Genomic DNA, 21,542 nt, shown 5'->3' on the forward strand with positions numbered 1-21,542 from the left:
CCAGTTTCATTATAAAGGCATCCCTTGCAAGAAGATCTATTTTAAAAGTTTGTTCATGTGTTTCGTTACAAGGGGTGTGCCTGTAAACCTGAAGATCTGAAATCAGAGACAATAAGGGAGGAATGCAAAAAGACAGTTCATATAGCAAAAATTGATGGGTGGCATAAGAAACTTTCACGATTGCTCAAAAAAAAAAAAAAAAGGGAAAGCAAAAGAAGCAGGGCTAGAATCATAGAATACTGCCTGGCTCAGAAAAATTCAGTATTCACCAATGTACAAAACAATGTCCATTCTCTCCCATCGATTCTTGCATTAGAACTATTTGCAAATAACTATCAGTGTTGCAACAATCAAGATAAAACAAATAAGTTTGCAGATGACATCACTAAACCATTATCAGAGGCACCAGTAATTATGAAAGAAGTATGACATGAAGCATGTCATGGACTAAAAAGTAATTAGACAAGATTTACAGTAATGGCCTTGGTTATGGTTAGGAAGAATGGAAGCCATTAAAATGACTCCTTTCCCTGAAATCACATCTTCTTTCCAAACATTAGCACAAATCTTACCATAGAAATACCTTTCTGAAATGGAAAAAGTTTAATTCCTGTATTTTTAAAGGGAAAAAGCCAAGAGTATTAACATCCTGCTAAAAGAGGCTTGGGAGTACCAGATATTACTAAATACCTTGATGCATTTTAGCTGTGCCAACTTTTTCCAATATAAAGCTTTCAGTAAAGCCAGGGTGGAATAGAACCTCCTGGAGAAAAAAAGGAAGTAATGTATTTTTGCCCAACACTAATATCTACATTCCAGCATCCATTTCTGAAATGTACAGGTTCGGAATACATATTGTCACCACATTCAACTGTCCTGATCCATGCCCCCTTAGAATGGTGGCATCGCAGAACAGCAGAGTCAGAGGGGCCCAAGGGGACTCCAAGGGAAACCATCCCAGCCGCAGCCTTCTTGTTCCCCTCAGAGCAGTTTCTAGCTTGTTGGCATCCTTCTTAAACTGGGATGCCCAGAACTGAATACAGTACTCCAAACCAAGTGGCCCAACCAAGTGCTGCCCAAAGGAGCACTAGGACTTCACACAGTGAAGCTTCTATGGATGAACCCTGAAATAGCATTTGTCCTTTCTGCAGTCACATCACATTGCTGACTCAGGTTCCACAACAGGTGATCCACAACAATTCCAAGAGCCTTCTCACTTGCTGTGTGGTTGAACCAAGCCTCTTGTAACGATGTGCTGGGTTTCTTTTTCCTGGGTGCAGAACTTGGCAGTGGTCCCTACTGAGTCCCATTCGGTTCTTTTCAGCCTCTTAAAATCTTAAAATGTGCTGTGAGCAGCCCTGACATGCACAGGTGGCAGGGTGTTTCCTCCCTGCCCCGCGGCAATGGCACTCACCTGAGGACTTGGCTCTTGCGTGCAGGCCTTATACTTCGGGGATTCAGCTCTCTGCTGTGTCTGCGCTCGCTCCAGGTGAGGACGCGTGTGTAAACGACAGCCTGGCGTGCACAGGCACGGCGTCTCCTTCTGCCCCGTGCTGCCATGCAGCCCTCCCGCACCCTGGAGGCCCTGGGCTCCCACTGCGCCGCCTGCCCCCACCGCCCTTCCAACAGCTGCTGCAGCCGCTTCAGCTCAGTTGTGCCATCTATCTCACTACTTACCACAAGGCTGGACTGCTTTCGACCAAGCTGCTCGTGCTGGTCAGGGCTGCGGCCAACGCCTTCCCCACAGGGAAGCCTTCTCTTGCCAGTTTGATGCTGGGCAGAAACAGCTCCTTCCAGGGCAGCTTGCCGTGGCGCTTGTGTGCCAGTTCATAGCCGCGGATTTCCCCCGGCACCGCAATGGACAATCCTCCTGGAGGAGGCAGAGCACATGCAGGTCAGCAGCCTGCTGGCCAGGCGGGGGCTTCCCTGGCAGAACGGCCTGCTCGAGGGGCCTCCCATGACATCTTGACGGCGGAAGCTGCCACGCCCTTTACTGAAAAGGGGGCTGGACGTGGAGGGCTGCAAGGCCACATAATAAGCCAGTTTTGGGAAGCGGCGAAGCAAGGCACAGCCTTCCAGCTGGTGGCTTCTTGCTCTGAAAATCTCTTCTCTCCTCTGTCCCTCCCTTGGGACGGTCAGCAGACATTTGGGGGCTGGCAAAGAGCTTCCTTTCTAGGAAGACTTGTGTGAAATGACTTCAGGAGTTCTTCAGCCTATCTCTTACCTTAGACTGCACAAACACTCGCTTGCGCCACTTTTTAGCCATTTCTAAGAGTGCAATGATTGGTTGAGAGAGCAATTTTCATCCACCCCAAAGGCCTACCAGTCATGCCTGTCTTTGGGTCTTCATGCACATTCACTGTCTCTTTCTTCAGAGATTGCAGCCCGAGGGGTCCTGGGTTATCACACACCATGGGTTCTCTAGAGTAGCTAGCACAGGCACTGGCTCCCCAAATCTACAGGCGGATACCCTGCCTGCCACACAGCTCCAGTGGTCGCTTTACCTCTCTGGGATAGCTCTGTGTTGTTGCCAAACATATCCCGGGATGCGTTCTGGGGCGCCACCTCTCTGGCATTGATGACTTCCACTTTCCCTGAAAAAGTGCAAAGGTGGTAGGCAGAAAGTCTTCTTAGCAGGTAGTTACCACACCACCGTGGCCACCAGAGGATGCTGCAGCTTAGCCTCAGCTGTCTCAGCTCCCATTTCAAAGAACGACCAGGAACAGGCAAAGCACCACACCCCTCCCCCGGACACACACAGTGAAGACTGCTTCATGTAATTTGTTTTTAACAAACTGGAGTTAATATACTCAGTCAGAGGAGCACAAGGATTATGAACGTTGTCAACTGTTAGCTCACTGCCAGCAACACTCTTTTGCTGGATTTTGACCAGGTCATGATCTGGGGGCACAGTGCCCTCTCAGGACTAGTGCAAGTCAGCCTGAAAACGGTTTTGAAAGGACTCGTGGCTGCTGCCCCCCTCTGTGGGAAGAAGGAGCGCCTTCCGTCCACCTTCCTTACCATCCGGTGTCCGAATGGTGAAGAAGAGGCCCCCTCCGATGCCCATGCTGTGAGGATTCATCAAGCCCACACAGAGAAGAGCAGAGATTGCAGCGTCCACAGCAGATCCCCCTCTCTGAAGGGTAGCCCTGCAGAGCAGAAGACAAGCGCACGCCCTCGCTGGGCACATGGAAGGCTCCCTCTCCGTGAGAACCTTTTGGCATCCATGTGACCCAGGCTCCCTTTGACCTGGTCTTCAGGGGGAACAGAGAGAGAAAATGTGGGCAGGAGGCATCTCCAAAGTACACCATGGATTACATCCCGCAAGTAAGTCAACAAGCGTTAAGCGGTTCCACACTTGCAGACAACATGTCTCCTAGGCAGGGCCATTCCTCAAGCCAGTATCAGCTATGGGGGGCGGGGGGGGCGGTCTGACTGTCAGGGTGCAGGGCTGCAATGTGGGTGGCCAGCCACAAGGCAAGGGCAATGGAGGCACCAGCACCAGGACAGTGGGATTTCAGGAAAGAAGGAGTCTGAAGCAGGGCTACATGGAACGTCTGAAACATGGTCATGGTACGAGGTCAGGAGCTGGAAATACACACGGGGGCAGAAGAAGGGCTGCGAACCAGGAGGGCAAGCAGAGACACAGGGGACTTTGGGAACAGGCAAGGCACGACGCACGCACGAGACCACAGGGCCAGACGCAGTGCGGGCCGGGCAAGGGGCAGGGGCTGGGCCACGGCTTGTGGGAGGTCCTGCGCCACCGAGGCGACACCGTGAGGCGGTCTGGGCAAGAGGCAGGCACGACAGCAAGCACCTGGCCCCGTGCCGCTGGCACGGCATGAGACAGGAGCGGTATCATGCTTGTCAGCAGGACAAGGGGCAGCGCGCGGGGGGATCGCTGAGCAGGGGGCAGGCTGCCTGCAGCCTGCCCTCAAGGCAACACTGTGGCCACTGAGCAGGTCAAGCTCCCGCAGCCCCCCACCTCCTGCCTGGGAGGAGACCTCCCCAGCAGCCACCACCAGTGTCTGCTCCACCCCGCTGAGGGGCCCAGGCCCCTTTGTCAGAAGTGCACCCCAACCATCTCGGCCAGCGGCTGGCCAGGTCTCCTCTCCGGCTGCCAGGAAGGATGCCCTCTCAGTGCCACTAGTGCAGGGGAGAACATCTGACAACAGCCCAAAGGATCACTGCCACTTTCGCCAAGCGGCTCCTTGAGTGCTGGAGCTCTCCCATGGTGCGTTGCATTGTCCAAGTTCAGAAAGCAGCACAACCCAGGATGGGTGGAAAACAACCCTAGAACAAGCCATGCTGCTGGTGAAACTGCCTTTGGCCACGCACCACACAACAGCCCCTCTATGACTGCTTAATCAAGGATGATTGCTTGCTTGCTCATTTATTTATTGAAAGCTTTTATATCCCGCCCTTCACTGTGTTTCAGGGTGGTAATACAATAAAATACAATAAAGTGCAGCATCAAACTAGAAGCTGGTCATTGTGTCATGAAACATAAGTGCAGGTCACCCTGTGTGGGCCGTATTTTTCATGAAGGTCCACAGCAAGCAATTCACTCTGTAAAGGGGGCGATAAGCCTCTCACTCCTTTCTGAGTGATCGCTGGCTGCCACCTCGCATCCAGGGGGTGCCCGAGCAACATGTGGGGGAGGGGGCTGGCGTGGGTGCCCCCCTTCTCTGTGGCAGCACTGAGGCGTTTTTGGCTCCCCAGGCCACATCCGGAGGGCCTTGAGCTGCCCTTTCAGCTACTGGAGCAGCTCCCTCAGGAAGAGCGTGGGCCGGGTTGGGCCAGCCAGCAGCCTCGCAAGAGCTCACCCCACGTGCCCCGTGCTGCTCCAGCCGGCATCCTGGGGCGGGCTTGCTGAGGAATGTCTGCAGGCTGAAGTACAGGAGGCCCAGCACGCCGATTACAGGAAGGAAGGAGGGCCCGGAGGCCAAGTGGGAGGGCTTCCCAGGGACAGGCCACGCCAGAGGAGCGGCCCGGTGCTGGGCTGCAGTCGCAGAAGGAGCAGCCCGCAGTCCCTGGCAGAGACCTCTGGCCTCCCTGTGTTCTCCCTTGTTTTGTCCTCCTGTTTTCCGGCACATGGACACTTATGTTTCTCAACACTCTCAGAGTAAAGCCAAAGTTCTCTCCCTCATTTGGTTAATTAAATATATTAATTATGTATATTAAATCAAATCAATATATTGTGAACACTTTACAATATGGAAATGTAAGTTTTTGTGTGGCTCCTGGATTCCATGTCGAAGTCCTCCTGTGGCCCTCAAGGTATGAGAAGCTGGACTGCCCTATGCTAGAGTAGCCAAAGAATAGTTTCTTGAGCAGAAGCAGAATTTCTGAACAACTCTGATGTGGCAGAAGCTTTTTAGGCAGTTCATGCAGAATGTGAACAAAACATTTTTCTGTTGTAGAAGGGCACTTCCTACCTCCCGATCGTGGAGCATGGGGCAGCATCTGTGGCCACAGCTGCATTCTTGTAAATGTGCATCCTCTGTGGAGCACCTGATGCCTTAGAGCGCAGCCCAAAGAAAACTGCAGCACAAACAGTGAGCACAAGGAGCAGTCCTGTGAGGATCCCAATCTTCAAGGGCTTTCTCTTCATATTCCTGAGAAAGAAAGGAAAGCCAAGCTGGGAATCAGCAGGCCATCGCTACGATAAAGCAAAGAATTAAACAAATAAATTTCCATTCATCCGGAGGGGGAGAAACACTGGTCCTGTCATGCAACTGGAAACAGGGCGGGGAAGAGGGTTGCTCATCTTGCATTAAGCCCAGGATGCTTATCCAGCAGGTGTCCTACACAGGCACAGAGCGATATTCCACCAGTGAGAGAAGACTGTTGCTTGTATTTTGTTTCCAGCTGTACAAAGGGACATCAGGATGAGAAGTGGCCAGACAGAGGCAGAAAGGAAGGGGAAACATGAAAAATAAGAGTTTAGAAATTATTTTTTGTTTAGATATAAAACTTGTTCTTGAGTCTACTTTTACTAAGAAGGCAATACAAAGCGGATTAGCCAGGAGACCCTGGGCCGTGAGCCTTGCATGCCATTTTTTCTGTCATTCCTGGCTGGGGTGGGCTCAGGCCTGCACTTGCTGCAGCTGCCGGGAGCTGCGCTCCTGCGTGCTGCTCGCCACTTCCCGTTCATCAGGTGCGGCTCTGCGCAGCATGTGCCACAGACTTCAGCCCGTGCGTCTGGCCTGCTCTTGGGAGTCCAGCACTTCAGTGGGGGCAGCAGAAGGCATATCTACTGCTACAAAGCTCTGAGGCGGGCACTCTGGTCGATGGCTGGATGTTGCATCCGAATTCTTTTGATTGTTTTCTCATTCTTGGCCAGGATCTGACTGCTTGGCATGAACTAAATGCCACTTGTGCCTTTGCAATCTTTGCCAGAGGAGATGATCAGGGACCAATTATCATAAAAATGAGAAACTGCAAAAAGTTTCTAGTGACAAAGGACTCATGGAAAAAAATAACTGAAATGGCATAGAAAGTAAAAAGTGTCCCCCGGTATGTAAAATCCTGAGTTCCAGTACATGCAATGCAAAGAGCACAACAAAAAATGCCAAGCAAATGTACCCTTTGAAAAATAATAAATTTGCAGCCTCAAATTATCAGTGCTACCTATTTGGAAATTGAAATTGTAAGGCCTGATAAAAGGTAAAGGTAAAGGTTTCCCCTAGTCGTTAAGTCCAGTCATGCCTGACTCTAGGTGCTCATCTCCGTTTCCTAGCTGAAGGAGCCAGCGTTTGTCCGCAGACAGTCTCTGTGGTCATGTGGCCGGCGTGACCAAACACCAAAGTGCACAGAACACTGTTACCTTCCCACCAAAGTGGTACCTTTTTATCCACTTGCATTTGCATGCTTTCGAACTGCAAGGTTGGCAGGAGCTGGGCCGGAGCAACGGGAACTCGCCCCGTTGTGCAGATTTGAACTGGCAACCTTTCAATCACCCAGCCCAGCAGCACAGCGGTTTAAACCACTGCGCCACCTGCATCCCTTATATCCCTGATAAGGCACCAGAAATGCAGTAAAAATAGAGTGTGCAGGTCTATTGTTCCTCAAAACATCAGCAAGCCTTACTAAGGAGAGGAAGCAGAGAGTATGGGCACCATGCCCAGTACCTCATGGACCGTTCGATGCTTCATGGTTCCATGCGTACTGATGGTCATTGAGTGAGGATTCCAGCAGGCTCAGGCAACACACCCACTATTTTGTCCGATTAGCAAGCTGTATTATACACTGACACAATTTTGTTGCAACTTCCAGACACATATTGCAAGTTATTTTACAGTACATTTGAAATGCAAAGGCACAGTAAATGAGAGAAAGTGTGTGTAAATAAGTCTCTGTAAGAGGTTGGAAGCATCAAAGAGATTTTAACAGGATACTAGTTGCTAAAAGGATTAACCCTAACCCTAAAAGGAACCCACAGAACTGGACAGCAAAAATAATTTCCCATCTTTTCTAGGACTTTGTGAGCACTACTCAAAGACTACAGAGCAATTCCCCATTAAAACAGCTCCTCTGCCACCTCCTGAAGAAAACACAAGAAGTTTTGGTCCAGCTACCTGAAGGATTACAGGGGCATTGTGAATGATGGGTTGTCATTGTGAAATTGTGCATCCGCTTGGCTGCTGACTGCTTATCATACTTGATCTCTTACTCAGACTTTGTAGTGAAAGGATTCTTTTATAAAAAATTACAAACCAGAAAGGAAGGTTATTACACAAATCATGGAAGTAACTCAGGGATTATTTCAGTCTCACAATGCTCTGTATCTGTCAAGGAAGACCAAGGATTAAGAAGGCCGCCCAGTGAAAGGACCAACATTCCAGAGGGAGCAGCGCCTGGAACCTTGTCAGTAGCAGGAAAAGGCCCTGCCTTGTTTTTCCATGCAGCTCACAGCAGGAGAGGAGGAGGGGTCTCTCTCACTCTTCCATGTGCACCTGAATGTGGGAAGGGGGGCTGAGGGTGTCAGAGAAGTAGAGGGCAAGGCTGCCAGGAGGTCTGCTCTCTCTCTAGCCTGGTCTGCCAGCAGGGTCAGCCCCACAGAATGGTTAGAGAGGAGGCAGCAGACCAAGAAGCACCCATCCTGTTTAGGAGTTATGCTCAATTTGGCAGAGAAGAGAATGGATTCCTCTCATGGTGATGGGTCAGAGAAACACCTGAAGCACCGCGACACCAGCAGATGGGCTGCCACAGATGATTCCAGGAGCGCTCGGTGTAGCACTGACTAGTACTGTGCAGAAGAAGGCAATGGCGAGCCCCCTCTGCCTTGCCTTACCTTGAGAACCTCATGAGGAAGCAATCCAAAACAAAACAAGAAGGGGCAGGTCTCCCCTTCGGCCAGAAGGGGAGACCTGCCCAACCCCAGGCTGGAAGGCATCCAGCAAGCTACGAGGGAAGAGCAAAGGACACACACAAATAATGCTGTCACTAATGACAACTAGATCTAAGTTGAAAGGAAGCCCAATGGCTGACATGCACAGATTAACAGAAAATCTGGTGTTGCAGAACATGGAATGCTGAAAGTATGAATCCAGGCAAACTGGAAACCGTAAAGCAAGGAATGGAAGGGTTAAGCATCGCATTTCTTGATGTGTGTGAACTAAAGTAGAATGGGACACAAAGTGTTTTATCTGGAAATGAAAATTTCAGAAGAACTGTTGTAGCTTCTGATGTAGCACAGGAAGTAACTGGCTACAATCCCAAAACCAGCTGAGTCATATCGATCAGTATTAGTGGAAAACTTATCTAAATAACAATAATTCAAGTCTACACTCCTACAACAGATGCTGAAGAAGAAATGAAAATTTCAGTGCAGGTGTTCAAGAGGAATTTGATAACACACCAAAACCAGAAATGTGAGAATGCTAGGTAACTGAAAAGGGTAAGTAGGAAACAAAGTAGAATCAAACACTGTTGGAGAATTTAACATGGAGACAAGAAATGAAGCAGCAGAATGACTCAGAATTCTCTGAAGCTAATAATCTGTTCATTGCAAATAAATACTTCAAGCTACTGCTCAAACAACTGTATACATGGACATCACCAACAGAAATCAAATGCACTGCATAAATGGAAAGAGAAAATACGGAAACCATATTCTTGCTGTCAAAGTAAGATTAGGAGCAGATTTTGGTAGTGGCCATGAACTAGAAACACAGAAACAGAGCGAGTCAGAAAGGTTCTCCCGGACTATCAAGTCTGACCCCCGGCTCCAGCTGGCTCCACTCATGACATGCCTGCCATGTGCACGTCTAGCCTATCCTTGAGCACCCTCACCAGTGGGGTGTCAACCACCTCCCATGGAAGCCCATCCCATACCCTTGGGGTCCTAACTGGCAGGAAGTGCTTCCTGGCATCCAAACTGAACCTTGGTTTCCTGAGCTTTGCTCCACTGGAACGTATCCTGCCCTCCTCCGCAGGGGAGAACAGATCTCTACCCATCTCCGTGTGACATCCCCTCACACATCTTTATGTCGCCAACAGATCCCATTGGAGTCTCCTCTTCTCCAGGCTGAAAAGACCCAGTTCCCTCAGTCCCGCCTAAATCCCTGCAATCCGGCCATCATCCTTGTGGCCCTATGCTACACCGATTCTGACTATATACTTCTTGTACTGAGGGGCCCAGAACTGAACACAATACTGCAGTTGTGGGTGCACCAGAGTCATTCAGAGTGACAGTAAAACCTCTCTCGATATAGATTGGCTGCAATCAGATGGTTTAAAGAACGCTCCTAACGCCTAGTTAAGAATAACAAGAAAAACCAGGAGGTAGTGGGTTGTTGTGGATGCAATTTGGAGGAGAAGAATCCTTTAAGACTTTAATAAGGAAGTATTGATTTATGGATCATAAAGAAATAAATAAATCATAAATTCAAATGTTAAACTCCCACAGAAAAAGATATAGCCTCATTGGAGGAGTGACAGTGACTGTGTTGGATTGAGACGGAGATTGTGCTGAAAAACAGTCAGCAGAAAGACCTTTGAAACTTGAAGCTAATTAAAGAGACTTTGGCTTACCTACTGTAAAAGTTTCAGCAATTAAACTTAATTAGATTCAGCACAGCTCCAGTGTAAAGACGGATATGGCAAACAACAGGACTCCCTGCCTTCTTGGATCACTGCCTTTTTCTGGTGAAGGGGTTTGCGTAGCTCAATGAAGCTATGAGCTATGCCGTGCAGGGCCACCAAAGACAGACAGGTCATAGCAGAGAGCTCTCACAAAATGTGATCCACTGGAGAAGGAAATGGCAACCCACTCCAGTATCTTTGCCATGAAAACCCCATGGACAGTTCTAAAGGGCAAAGAGATAGGTCGCCAGAAGATGAGCCCCTCAGGTCACAAGGTGTCCAATATGCTACTGGGGAAGAGCAGAGGGCTAGTACTAGTAGCACCAGAAAGAATGAAGCGACTGGGTCAAAGCCGAAAGGACACTCAGTTGCAGATGTATCTGGTGGTGAAAGGAGAGTCTGACGCTGTAAAGATCTATACTCCATAGGAACCTGGAATGTAAGATCCATGAATCAAGGTAAGCTGGACGTGGTCAAACATGAGATGACAAGACTGAACATCATCATCTTGGGAATCAGATAAATAAAATGGACAGGAATGGGTGAATTCAATTCAGATGACCATCAGGTATACTACTGCAGGCAAGAATCCCTCAGAAGAAATGGAGTAGCCTTCATAGTCAATAAGAGTAGGAAAGGCAGTACAGGGATACAATCTCCAAAATGACAGAATGATCTCAGTTCGAATCCAAGACAAACCATTCAACATCACAGTAGTCCAAGTCTATGCCCCAACCAATGGTGCTGAAGATGCTGAAGTTGACCAGTTCTATGAAGGCCTACAACACCTTCTAGAAGTAACACCAAAAAATGATGTCCTTATCATCAGCCACAGTCAGCTCCTGGTCTAGTTTTTACTGACTGTACAGAGCTTCTCCATCTTTGGCTGCAGAGCACATAGTCAATCTGATATCTGTGTTGACCATCTGGTGATGTCCATGTGTACAGTCATCTCTTGGGTTGTTGGAAAAGAGTGTTTGCTATGGCCATCATATTCTCTTGACGAAATTCAATACCAGCCTGTGTCCTGCTTTATTTTGCACTCCAAGGCCAAACTTGCCTGTTATTCTGATTGTCTTTTGGCTTCCTACTTTAGTATTGCAATCCCCCATGATGATAAAGACATCATTTTTGGTGTTAATTCTAGAAGGTGTTGTAGGCCTTCATAGAACTGGTCAACTTCAGCCTCTTCAGCACCAGTGGTTGGGGCATAGACTTGGACTAACTGTGATGTTGGTTTGCCTTGGATTCGAACTGAGATCATTCTGCCATTTTGGAGATTGTATCCCAGTACTGCTTTTCCTACTCTTATTGACTATGAAGGCTACTCCATTTCTTCTGAGGGATTCTTGCCCACAGTAATATACCTGATGGTCATCTGAATTAAATTCACTCATTCCTGTCCATTTTAGTTCACTGGTTCCTAAGATGTTGATGTTCAGTCTTGTCATCTCTTGTTTGACCACATTCAGCTTGCCTTGATTCATGGATCTTAGTAAAAAATTGTTAGTAAAAATCTCACACAGGAGCAGAGAAAAACTCTGGTGGAACAAATAGAGTTTCAGAGGTTAAATATTTGGGAAGTTATCTTACAGCTAAGTGTACCACTCTGAAAGAAGACAATTATGATAAACTATTTAAGGAAATTAAGAGTGATTTGGAAAAATGGGCTAATTTGCAATTATCCTTGCTGGGAAGAATAGCACTAGCTAAAATGAGTATATTACCAAAGCTTTTGTTCCTATTCCAAATGATTCCCATAAAAATTGATAGAAAATTTTTTGATGATTTAAATTTTCAAATCTCGAGATTTATATGGAGAAAGAAGAAACCAAGGATTAAACTAAAAATACTTCAGGAGGCTAAAGAGAATGGGGGCTTTGGTCTCCCTGATTGGATGCTGTATTATCAAGCTTCTGTTTTAATGTGGCTAAAAGAAAGCCGGAAGATTGCAAGCTAATAGTTTTTGGCGGGAAAGCTCCGTTCCCCCTCCCCCATGGCCTATAAAGTGCGGAGCGTCCGCCATTTTGTTCAATCTTTGACGACCGAATGTGTGCCCCCTTGTGGAAAAATTTTCAGTATGAGATAGGAAAAAGGGATCGGTACCAAGAAAAAATGGGAAACTTTCGGTACCGATGAATGTGTCCACTCAGCGACACCGAGCGGGGCCGGCGGGTGGGTTGTGTGACTGCACAGATGGCCACTCAAAGAACATCAGTTACAGGTAAGCAACCTGCTCTTCTTCGTCGTGGCCTCTGTGCATCACACATATGGGTAGATTAACAAGCTTGCCATAAAGGAGGAGGGAAGGTGTCCTCATTGAAGAACGGAGGAGAGAACAGCTCTACCGAAGGAGCAATCCCGTCGAGCTCGAACATCGAGATGGTAGTGCCTGGCGAAGGTGCAAGGGTTCGCCCAAGTAGTGGCTCGGCAGATGTCATCAATCGGGACCCCGGATGTGAATGCAGACGAGGTTGCGACAGCTCTAGTGGAATGGCCTCGAGGAACTGAAGGCAATTCGAGCTTAGCTAATTGATAGCATAAGACTATAGTGTGGACTATCCACTTAGAAAGTCTCTGCGGAGTGACTGGATCGCCCTGATCCCTAGCAGAATATTTGATGAATAGTTTATTGGATCGTCGAATAGACTCCGTTCGCGATCGGTAGAAGGCTAAGCAACGGCGAACATCGAGTGAATGCAAAGATCTTTCCAATGGAGTCGACGGTGACGGAAAAAAGGCAGGCAGCACAATGTCTTGTCCCGTATGGAAAGGTGTAGACACTTTAGGCAAAAAAGACGGGTCGAGGCATAAAACGACCTTCTCCCTGTGAAAGTTTAAATAAGGAGGGTCTATGCGAAGCACGCAAAGTTCACTGGCCCTCCAGGCTGAAGTGACAGCTACAAGAAACGCTGCCTTCCAAGAGACCAATCGAAGATCCACTGTCGCCAAAGGTTTGAAGGGGGCCTTCATAAGGGCCTGTAGAACTACAGAGAGGCTCCATGTGGGCATAACCAGTCTAATTGATGGGTTAAGATTATATAGTCCCTTCAAAAATCTTTTGAGGATAAGATGAGAAAACAGAGGTGATCCGTCGACTAAGCCACGGTAGTAGGCTATTGCGGTTGTATACACTTTAATGGACGACGGCTTCAGTCCAGAATGGTGCAATTCCAGGAGGAACTGAAGAATCTGTTGAATGGATGAGAGGAATGGAGAGAATAAGAGATGTCGAGTAGTTTCGCAAACCACGCTTGACGTGGCCACCAAGGGGCAACTAGTATCCCCGATGCTTGGTCGTGCACTATCTTTGCTATGATCCTCATCAGAAGAGGGATCGGAGGGAAGGCGTAGAAGTTCATATTGTTCCAAGGGATCATGATCATCCCCTAGGGATGCGTGTCCGATTCCCGCTCTCGAACAGTAAGCCTCGCACACCCTGTTCTGTGAATAAGTCCACGTCAGGAAACCCCCAGCGCTGGAAAAGGTGGTTGCGCGTACGGGGATCCAGTTCCCACTCATGAGAGGTGAACATGTGCCTGCTGAGAAGATCCGCCTGCACATTGTCTACACCAGCTAGATGAACAGCCATCAGCGTGATGTGTCTCTGGATGCACCAGTCCCAAATTTTCATAGAAAGCCTGGCTAGAGTCGGTGACTTTGTTCCCCCTTGCTTGTTCAGATAAAAGACGGTAGCTATATTGTCCGAAGTTATCTGAACGATCTGATGATGAAGGATGTCCTCGAAAGAGCGCAGGGCTTTGAAAACTGCCAGTAGTTCTAGGAAGTTGATATGATTCATGGATTCTAGACGATTCCACGTACTCTGGGTAGCTAGGCCGGAGCATATTGCTCCCCATCCTAGAAGAGATGCGTCGGTGCCAAGGGTAATCGTAGGAGGTCGCGCCCTGAAGGGGACTCCTATCGTAAGATTGGTCTGTTCCAACCACCAACGCAGAGAGTGAAGCACGGAAGTTGGGATCCGAATCAGTCTCGACTGCAGATCTCTTTGAGGATGGTACACGTTGTTGAAAAAGAGTTGCAGTGGGCGAAGCCGAAGCCTGGCATGTGGAACTACGGCAACTGAGGAAGCCATATGCCCCAGGATCCTCTGGATAGACCTCGCCGGGACCGTTCCCTCTTGTCGGATTCGATGGATGTGGCAAGCAAGAGTCTGTTGTCTTTCCTGAGGGAGGAAGGCTTTTTCCAACGTCGAATCCAAGCGGGCTCCAATGAAGGTGAGCATCTGTGTTGGGAGAAGAGAAGATTTCTCAGTATTAATACGTAGGCCTAGGCTATTGAGCAAGGCACAAGTTGTATGGATGGCCGCAAGGAGTCCTTCTCTGGACTGCAACACCAACAGCCAGTCATCGAGGTACGGATAAATGTGTATGCCCTGGAGGCGTAGGAAGGCACAGACAGGAGCCATGCACTTGGTAAAAACCCTCGGAGCCGTAGCCAGTCCAAAAGGCAAAACTGTAAACTCATAAAGTTGGTTTGCAACTGCAAAACAAAGGAAACTCCTGTAACTTGGGTGAATTGAAATATGGAAGTAGGCGTCCTTCAAGTCCAATGAGGCGAACAAATCCTCTCTCCTTAGCAATGGCAAAATGTTTTGAAGGGTAGTCATACGAAACTTTTTTGGTACAATAAACTTATTTAAGTTCTGTAAGTCCAAAATCGGATGTAGACCACCATCCCGCTTAGGGACTGTGAAGTATCTGGAATAGAATCCGTGGAGTCCATCAGATGGGAATACTTGACGAATCGCTCCTTTACGAAGAAGTTGATGTATTTCGTGGAGCAGTACCGGTGAACATGAAGTGGACCGGATCGGACTTGATGGAGGAACGATGTCAAATTCTATTCGACAGCCGTGTTGAAAAATGGACAATACCCACCGATCAGATGTGATGGACTCCCAAATGGGGAGTCGGCTTTGAAGCCGATCCCCAGATGAGCAGGGGGTGGGTATTGGTGGAGCGTGAGGAATGGTTCGCCAGTCCCGTCAATGTTGCCTCCGATCGTCAAAACGATGGCGGCCTTGTTGGAAGCATTGTTGGGGCAGAGGACAGCGGCGCTGCTGTTGCTGGCGGTGTAGTGGCTGCTGCCTCGGTTGATATGATTGCCTGTAGGATGGACGATTCCAGGACCACTTACGTCTGGCATGGGACTGTATCTCCATCCTGTGTGCCGTCATCCTCGATTCATGCAGCTTCTTGAGCTTGTGGTCGGTGCGAGAATGGAAAAGCCCAGATCCATCGAAAGGCATTCCCTCGATCCGGCGCTTGGTTCCTTCCAGAAAATTACAATTCCAAAGCCGTGCATGCCTTCAGAGAGAAACGGCACCGACCAGCGCCTGTGAGTCAGTATCCACGCGGTGCCTCACCGTGGATAACTGCTGCACCGCGACCTGCATGGCTTTCTTAATCAGGACCTTCGCGAGGTCACACTGGTGGTCCGGGAGGGCGGAGGCGACGTTGTGCAGGCACTGCATAATAAAGTATTGATACCTCGCCAACGTCACCTCGTAATTTGATATACGGAGCCCCAGGTCTGAAGCAGCGTAGACTCGCCTAGCCAGGAAATCTATTTTTCGGCCCTCTTTATCCCCTGGTGCTGTGTGCCCTCTCGCCTCTCTGCCCTGCGAGGATTCGACGACTGCAGAGTTCAGTTTGGGATGTCAGAGGAGGAAGGGGATGTCCTCCTCCCGAACCCTGTACATCGACTCGTATCTCCTGGACGTCGGCTGAGGATGTGATGGCAAGTCCCAGGGCTGTGTCATCGCCTGCCGCAAGGTGGTTATGAGCGGCAGGACGATGGATGTTGATTGCTCCCCGCGGACGACATCGTAGAACTTGTCCGTCGTCGGTCCCGGGCGCTGGGCAACATCGATGTCCAGGGACTGGACAAGTCTAGACATCAGCTCTGTGAAGGAGACGTGGGACTCATCGGGTGACGCAGGACCCTGGGATGTCACAGCGACGTCCGGAGAGGTTGAGTCAACCTCCGAGTCGGCTGAATCGGCACCATAGTAGGGTGGGACCAAAGATGATGACTCCGCCGGGGAGAAGGAGCGGCTGCTTCCACCCTATGGGGATCCAAGTGATGCCCGCCTCAGATCCAGTGAGCGCGGTTGGTCACGGGATGGAGGAGAGGATCGTGCCCTGGGAGCAGGGTTGTACCCTATGGAGAGCGGATCACCTCGAGTATGGTAGTAGGGGCGATGCCAGCTCTCTGGACGTTGCTCTACAGAGTGGCTCCTCCAGCTCCCCGGTGGGGACAGTCCAACGTCCGCTTCCATTGTGACCACGGGCATGGGTGTCGGTGACCTCGCCCTAGGAGGGGAGTCCTGGATTTCCCCGTCAGATATTGAACCCCGTAGAGTTGGAAGGGGTGCAGGCGGGAGGTCAACCACACGGCGGGGAGACCCTTGAGGGGTAATCCGCATAGCCTCCTGGAGGACCGGTTCGGGCGGAGTCAGTACCGTAAGCACCACCGGTACCGAGGGGCCCATCGGATCTGAGTCCCGATGTCAGGGATGGTCCGGATGGTCCGAATTCCTGGTTTTCTTGGGAGGCTTGGAGACCTTCTCCTTCCTGGCCTTTTTATGGCCTGCCGACTTCTCGGATTCGGCATGCTTCCACTTTCCATGCTTCTTTTTAGGTGAAGCAGAGGGAACCACTGAAGCAGACGCACCTTCATCCGAAGGCCGTGAGGGTGGGGCCACAGAAGCGGAGCCAGGTTTTGGGATGGGAACAAAAGAAATTCCATCAGTGAGCAGATAATGTCATGAAAGGCACCTATCAGTCCATGAGCTGTAAATGGAATGTATTTAGCAAAAGCATGAAGTCCCAGTAGTACATGACCCCCCCTGCAGGTCCTGCTCCCACACTGCGGAGGTGCGCATGATCACTCATTGTGCATCACTCATTGTGCAAGCCCAGCCAGGATGGCTCATTGCCCTGCCTAAGAAGCTGTGTGTGGCTCATGTGCTTTCAAAGCAAGTTCAGCAGCCTTGAGGATTAGCAGCGTGAGTTCTGCCATTCTGAGTCCTTGACCAGTCTTTAGCTAGCCTCTTGTGGCACTACCACTATATTGCCACAGGGAGATGATCGCAAGTGTCCGTACACACATGGACTACCTCCACTCACACATGAGTGCACCAGGGGCTACCCTCACTCTGCACGGTTGGGGTGGGTTGCTGAGAGTGCCCAAAGTTCACAGCTGCTATATATTCTGGAGTTCATCAGATTGCAGCTCAGACCTGCAAGAATAGAGTTCAGGACCATCCCCTAGTTCAACACTTCCCTGCATTTCAGTATAATTCATTGTTAATATTACTATTATATTAGGCACCTTTCTCAAAATGGACTGAATGAATCTTTCAACAAAAATGCACACAATTTAAAACAGAGGAAAACCGTTTCCCCTAAAATGCCACCAAGCCATCAAACAACTAAACATTAGTTGTGGGGCTTCCTGTCCTCTTGAGAGCAGGTCTAGAGTGCTTATACCTGGCGCTGGGCGACCAAGACAGATTGGGGATCCTGCTGGTGTACCGTGCACCCTTCTGCCCATCAGACTCCCTGCCTGAGCTGACGGAGATCGTCTCGGACATGATGTTGGTCCTGGGGGACTTCAATCTCCATGCCAAGACTGTTCTGACCGGGGTGGCTCAGGACTTCATGGCCTCCATGACGGCCATGGGGCTGTCTCAACATGACATTGGTCCAACCCATGAACGTGGACACACGCTGGACCTGGTTTTCTCAATGGGGCAGGAAGAGGTTGATCTGAGGGTGAAGAAATTGTGTCCGACTCCCTTGTCATGGTCAGATCACTTCCTCGTGAGGTTTGAGCTCGATGCCGGCCTTTCCCTCTGTAAGGGTGCGGACCCTGTTGTGTTGGTCCGCCCTCGGAGCCGGATGGATCCGAATGGATTCCTGAAGGCTCAGGATTTTCCAGTTGATAAAGCTGGCGCTCCTGTTGATGCTCTGGTTGAACTGTGGAATGGGGAAATGGCCAGAGCTATTGATCGCTCCTAAGCATCCTCTCCTGCCCGGCAGAGCCCGTTCATTCCCATGGTACACATCTGAATTATGAGCAATGAAGTGGGTTGGGAGACGTCTAGAGTGTAGGTGGAGGAAATCACGGGATGAATCTGACCGTACTCAAGAGCCCATTATCGAGCTCTTCTCCACTTCTCCAATTCTTCTCCACTTCCATTGCCTCCTCACAGTGCTATCCAGCGGAGCTCTTTCGGGTGGTACAAGGGCTGGTACATCCAGGCCCCAGGAAAGATCCTGTACCACCCTCGATAACCCAGCACTTTGCCCAGCTGGGTTAAGGAGAAAATCGCTCAGATTCGTCATGAGCTGGACTCCACAAGTGATTCAGATCCTTTAGGGGAGATGCCAATAACTCCATCTGGTCAGGTATTAATGGATGAATTTCAGTTATTTCGGCCGAATGATGTGGACAATGTGCTTGGATAAGTACGTCCCACCACCTGCTTGCTTGACCCTTCGTGGCTGCTGACCAAAGCCTGGATCCTGGAGGTCATTAATGCCTCTCTAAGGGATGGCCGGGAGCCTATTCCTTTAAAGGAGGCAGTAATCAGGCCTGTCCTAAAGAAGGCGTCCCTGGATCCAGAGATGGCCACTAATTATAGACTGGTGGCCAACATCCCATTTTTGGGCAAGGTGTTGGAACGGGTGGTGGTGGGACAACTCCAAGCACTCTTTGATGAAACTGATTATCTGGACCCATTTCAGTCTGACTTCAGACCCGGGTTTGGTACTGAATCTGCCTTGGTCGCCCTGTATGATTACCTGTGCAGGGAGAGAGACAGGGGGAGCGCGTCCCTGTTGGTCCTCTTGGACCTCTCAGCAGCTTTCGATACCATCGACCATGGTATCCTTCTGGATAGCCTGGCAGAATTAGGAGCAGGAGGCACTGCTTGGCAGTGGTTCCACTCCTACCTTAACGGCCGATTCCAGAAGGTGGTGCTGGGGGACTTTGGCTCTGCACCATGGCAGCTATGCCATGCAGTTCCTCAGGATTCCATTTTGTCCCCCTTGCTGTTTAACATCTACATGAAACCGCTGGGAGAGGTCATCAGGAGGTGTGGGCTGCGGAATCATAAGTACGCTGATGATACCCAGCTCTACCTCTCGTTTTCCACCAATCCAGGTGAGGCAGTGGCTGTACTGAACCGGTACCTGGCTGAGGTAATGGGCTGGATGAGGGCCAATAAACTGAAACTTAATCCAGACAAGACAGAAGTCCTGTTGGTGGGTGGATCGAGCTCCTGGGTAGGTGACTTGGACCTTGCCCTGGATGGAGTTGCACTCCCTCTAAAGGACAGGGTCCACAGCTTGGGAGTGCTCCTCGACCCAGAGCTGTCTTTGGAAGCTCAAGTGACGGCGGTGGCGAGGAGCGCTTTCCTTAAGCTTTGGTTGATCCATCAGCTGCACCTAGAGAATGATTGCCTGGCGACAGTGACACATGCATTGGTTACTTCCCAGTTGGATTTCTGTAATGCAATCTACGTGGGGCTGCCCCTGAAGACAGTCCAGATACTTCAGATGGTGCAAAATAGAGCAGCCAGGTTGCTGACGGGGACTGGGCGTTATTCTCATATAACCCCAGTCCTCTATCAGCTTCACTGGCTTCCCATTGAAGTCCGGGCTCAATTCAAGGTGCTGGTTATTACCTATAAAGCCCTTAATGGCTTGGGACCTGGATTCCTGAAGGAACGCCTTCTTCCATATTTGCCCTCCCTCCTCTTGAGATCGGCAGCAGAGGCTCTCCTCCAGGAACCCTCCGTGAAAGATATTAGGAGGCAAAGTACCCAGAGGAGGGCTTTTTCTGCAGTGGCGCCCCATCTGTGGAATGCGCTCCCCAGAGAGGTCCGCCTGGCACCATTGTTATTTTTTTTTCGGCACCAGGTTAAGACCTTTTATTCCAGCAATATTTTAATAAGTTTTAATATTGTCTTTTCTATGTTTTTAACTGCAGCCAGTGTGGGTCGGGAATTTATTTATGTTATATTTTATGTTGAAAGCCGTCCTGAGGATTTTGCGACAGGACGGCATATAAATATTTTAAACGGGCTTCGGAGAGGGTGGATTTGACCTGGCCCTGAATGGGGTTGCACTCCCTCTTAGGGACAAGGTCCGCAGCTTAGGAGTACTCCTTGACCCGGAGCTTTCATTGGAAGCTCAGGTGACAGCGGTGGCGAGGAGCGCTTTCCTTCAGCTTCGGCTGATTAATCAGCTGCGCCCCTACCTGGAGTACGACTGCCTGGCGACGGTGACACTCGCGCTGGTGACTTCCCGCCTTGACTTCTGTAATGCGCTTTACGTGGGGCTTCCCTTGAAGACGGTCCGGATACTTCGGTTGGTTCAAAATAGAGCTGCCAGGTTGCTGACGGGGACGGGGTGTTATGTTCACATGACTCCAGTCCTCCGACAGCTTCACTGGCTTCCCATTGAAGTCCGGGCCCAATTCAAGGTGTTGGTTATGACCTATAAAGCCCTAAACGCCGCTACATCGCGCTGGAGGAAAGAGCCGCCACCGCATGCAAGCAGATGCAAGCAGACGCGTGCTGCCACGATGTCGACAGAAGCCAGCTCCAGTGGTCAGCGCAGGCGCACGCGGTGCCGGAGCGCATTGCCCGCCGGCCCAGGTGATTGGGCGCGTGTGGTGCGCGACGGGGCAGGACTCGGAGGCGCCCTGCGGCCACAAGGCAGCGGCCGCGGCCACAAGGCAGTGGCCTCGGGCCGGCAGCCGAAGGGCAGCGGCCAAAGGGGTCGCTGCCGTTTGGGGGCCATTCGGGGGACAAGGGGGGGGGCTGGGCTGGCCAAGGACTTTTGTTGAAATAGGCTTCCCTACCGCTGAATCTTAGGGAAGGGGAAGGATTTTTTTTTCTCTTTTTCTTCTTTTTATCTTTCTTTTTCTCCTCTTTCGAACTGCTTTATAATTTTACCCTGCTTTAATCAGTGCTTTTGAGTCATCCCTGGCCATGTCGACGTTTATATATCCTGGGGAACACACGGGCGCTGCCATTGGTGTGGTCACGGGCAATGGTCGTTACAGCAATAGGGGCTTACCGTGTCCACATAGAAGAAGGATGGACAGATGGCTGACACCTATCCCTCCTTCTGGTTCTGCCCCCAACCAGAGGGCACCAGGTAGCCTTGTCAACCACCCCTCAGGCCTGACGGTGCTGCTGCTCAATGCCAGGTCGGTCAATAATAAATCTTCCCTCATCCATGACTTGATTGTGGATGAGGGGGCCAACCTGGTTTGCATAACGGAGACCTGGGCGGGAGGGGGAGGGGATGTTGCCCTCTCCCAGTTGTGCCCGCCCGGGTAGCTGGTTCAACACTGTTCACACCCAGAAGGGAGGGGAGGGGGAGTCGCGTTGGTTTACAGAGCCTCCATCT

General features: G+C 50.1%; 1 protein-coding gene across 1 annotated transcript in view; it reads right to left on the reverse strand.

Moving 5' to 3' along the window:
• The window catches only part of LOC123030370 (glutathione hydrolase 1 proenzyme-like), a 40,520-nt gene that overhangs the window by 18,619 nt on the left and 359 nt on the right, over window positions 1-21,542 (reverse strand). Inside the window, exons 2-5 of the mRNA XM_044444238.1 lie at window positions 5,439-5,618; window positions 3,022-3,149; window positions 2,505-2,594; window positions 1,678-1,870 (exon numbers count right to left, since the gene is read on the reverse strand). Coding sequence (XP_044300173.1) covers window positions 1,678-1,870; window positions 2,505-2,594; window positions 3,022-3,149; window positions 5,439-5,614 — 587 coding nt within the window. The 5' untranslated portion in view covers window positions 5,615-5,618. The remainder of the gene's footprint in view (window positions 1-1,677; window positions 1,871-2,504; window positions 2,595-3,021; window positions 3,150-5,438; window positions 5,619-21,542) is intronic.

This window comes from Varanus komodoensis, unplaced genomic scaffold, assembly GCF_004798865.1.
Source record: "Varanus komodoensis strain SLA01 unplaced genomic scaffold, ASM479886v1 scaffold44_3, whole genome shotgun sequence".
Taxonomy (NCBI): domain Eukaryota; kingdom Metazoa; phylum Chordata; class Lepidosauria; order Squamata; family Varanidae; genus Varanus; species Varanus komodoensis.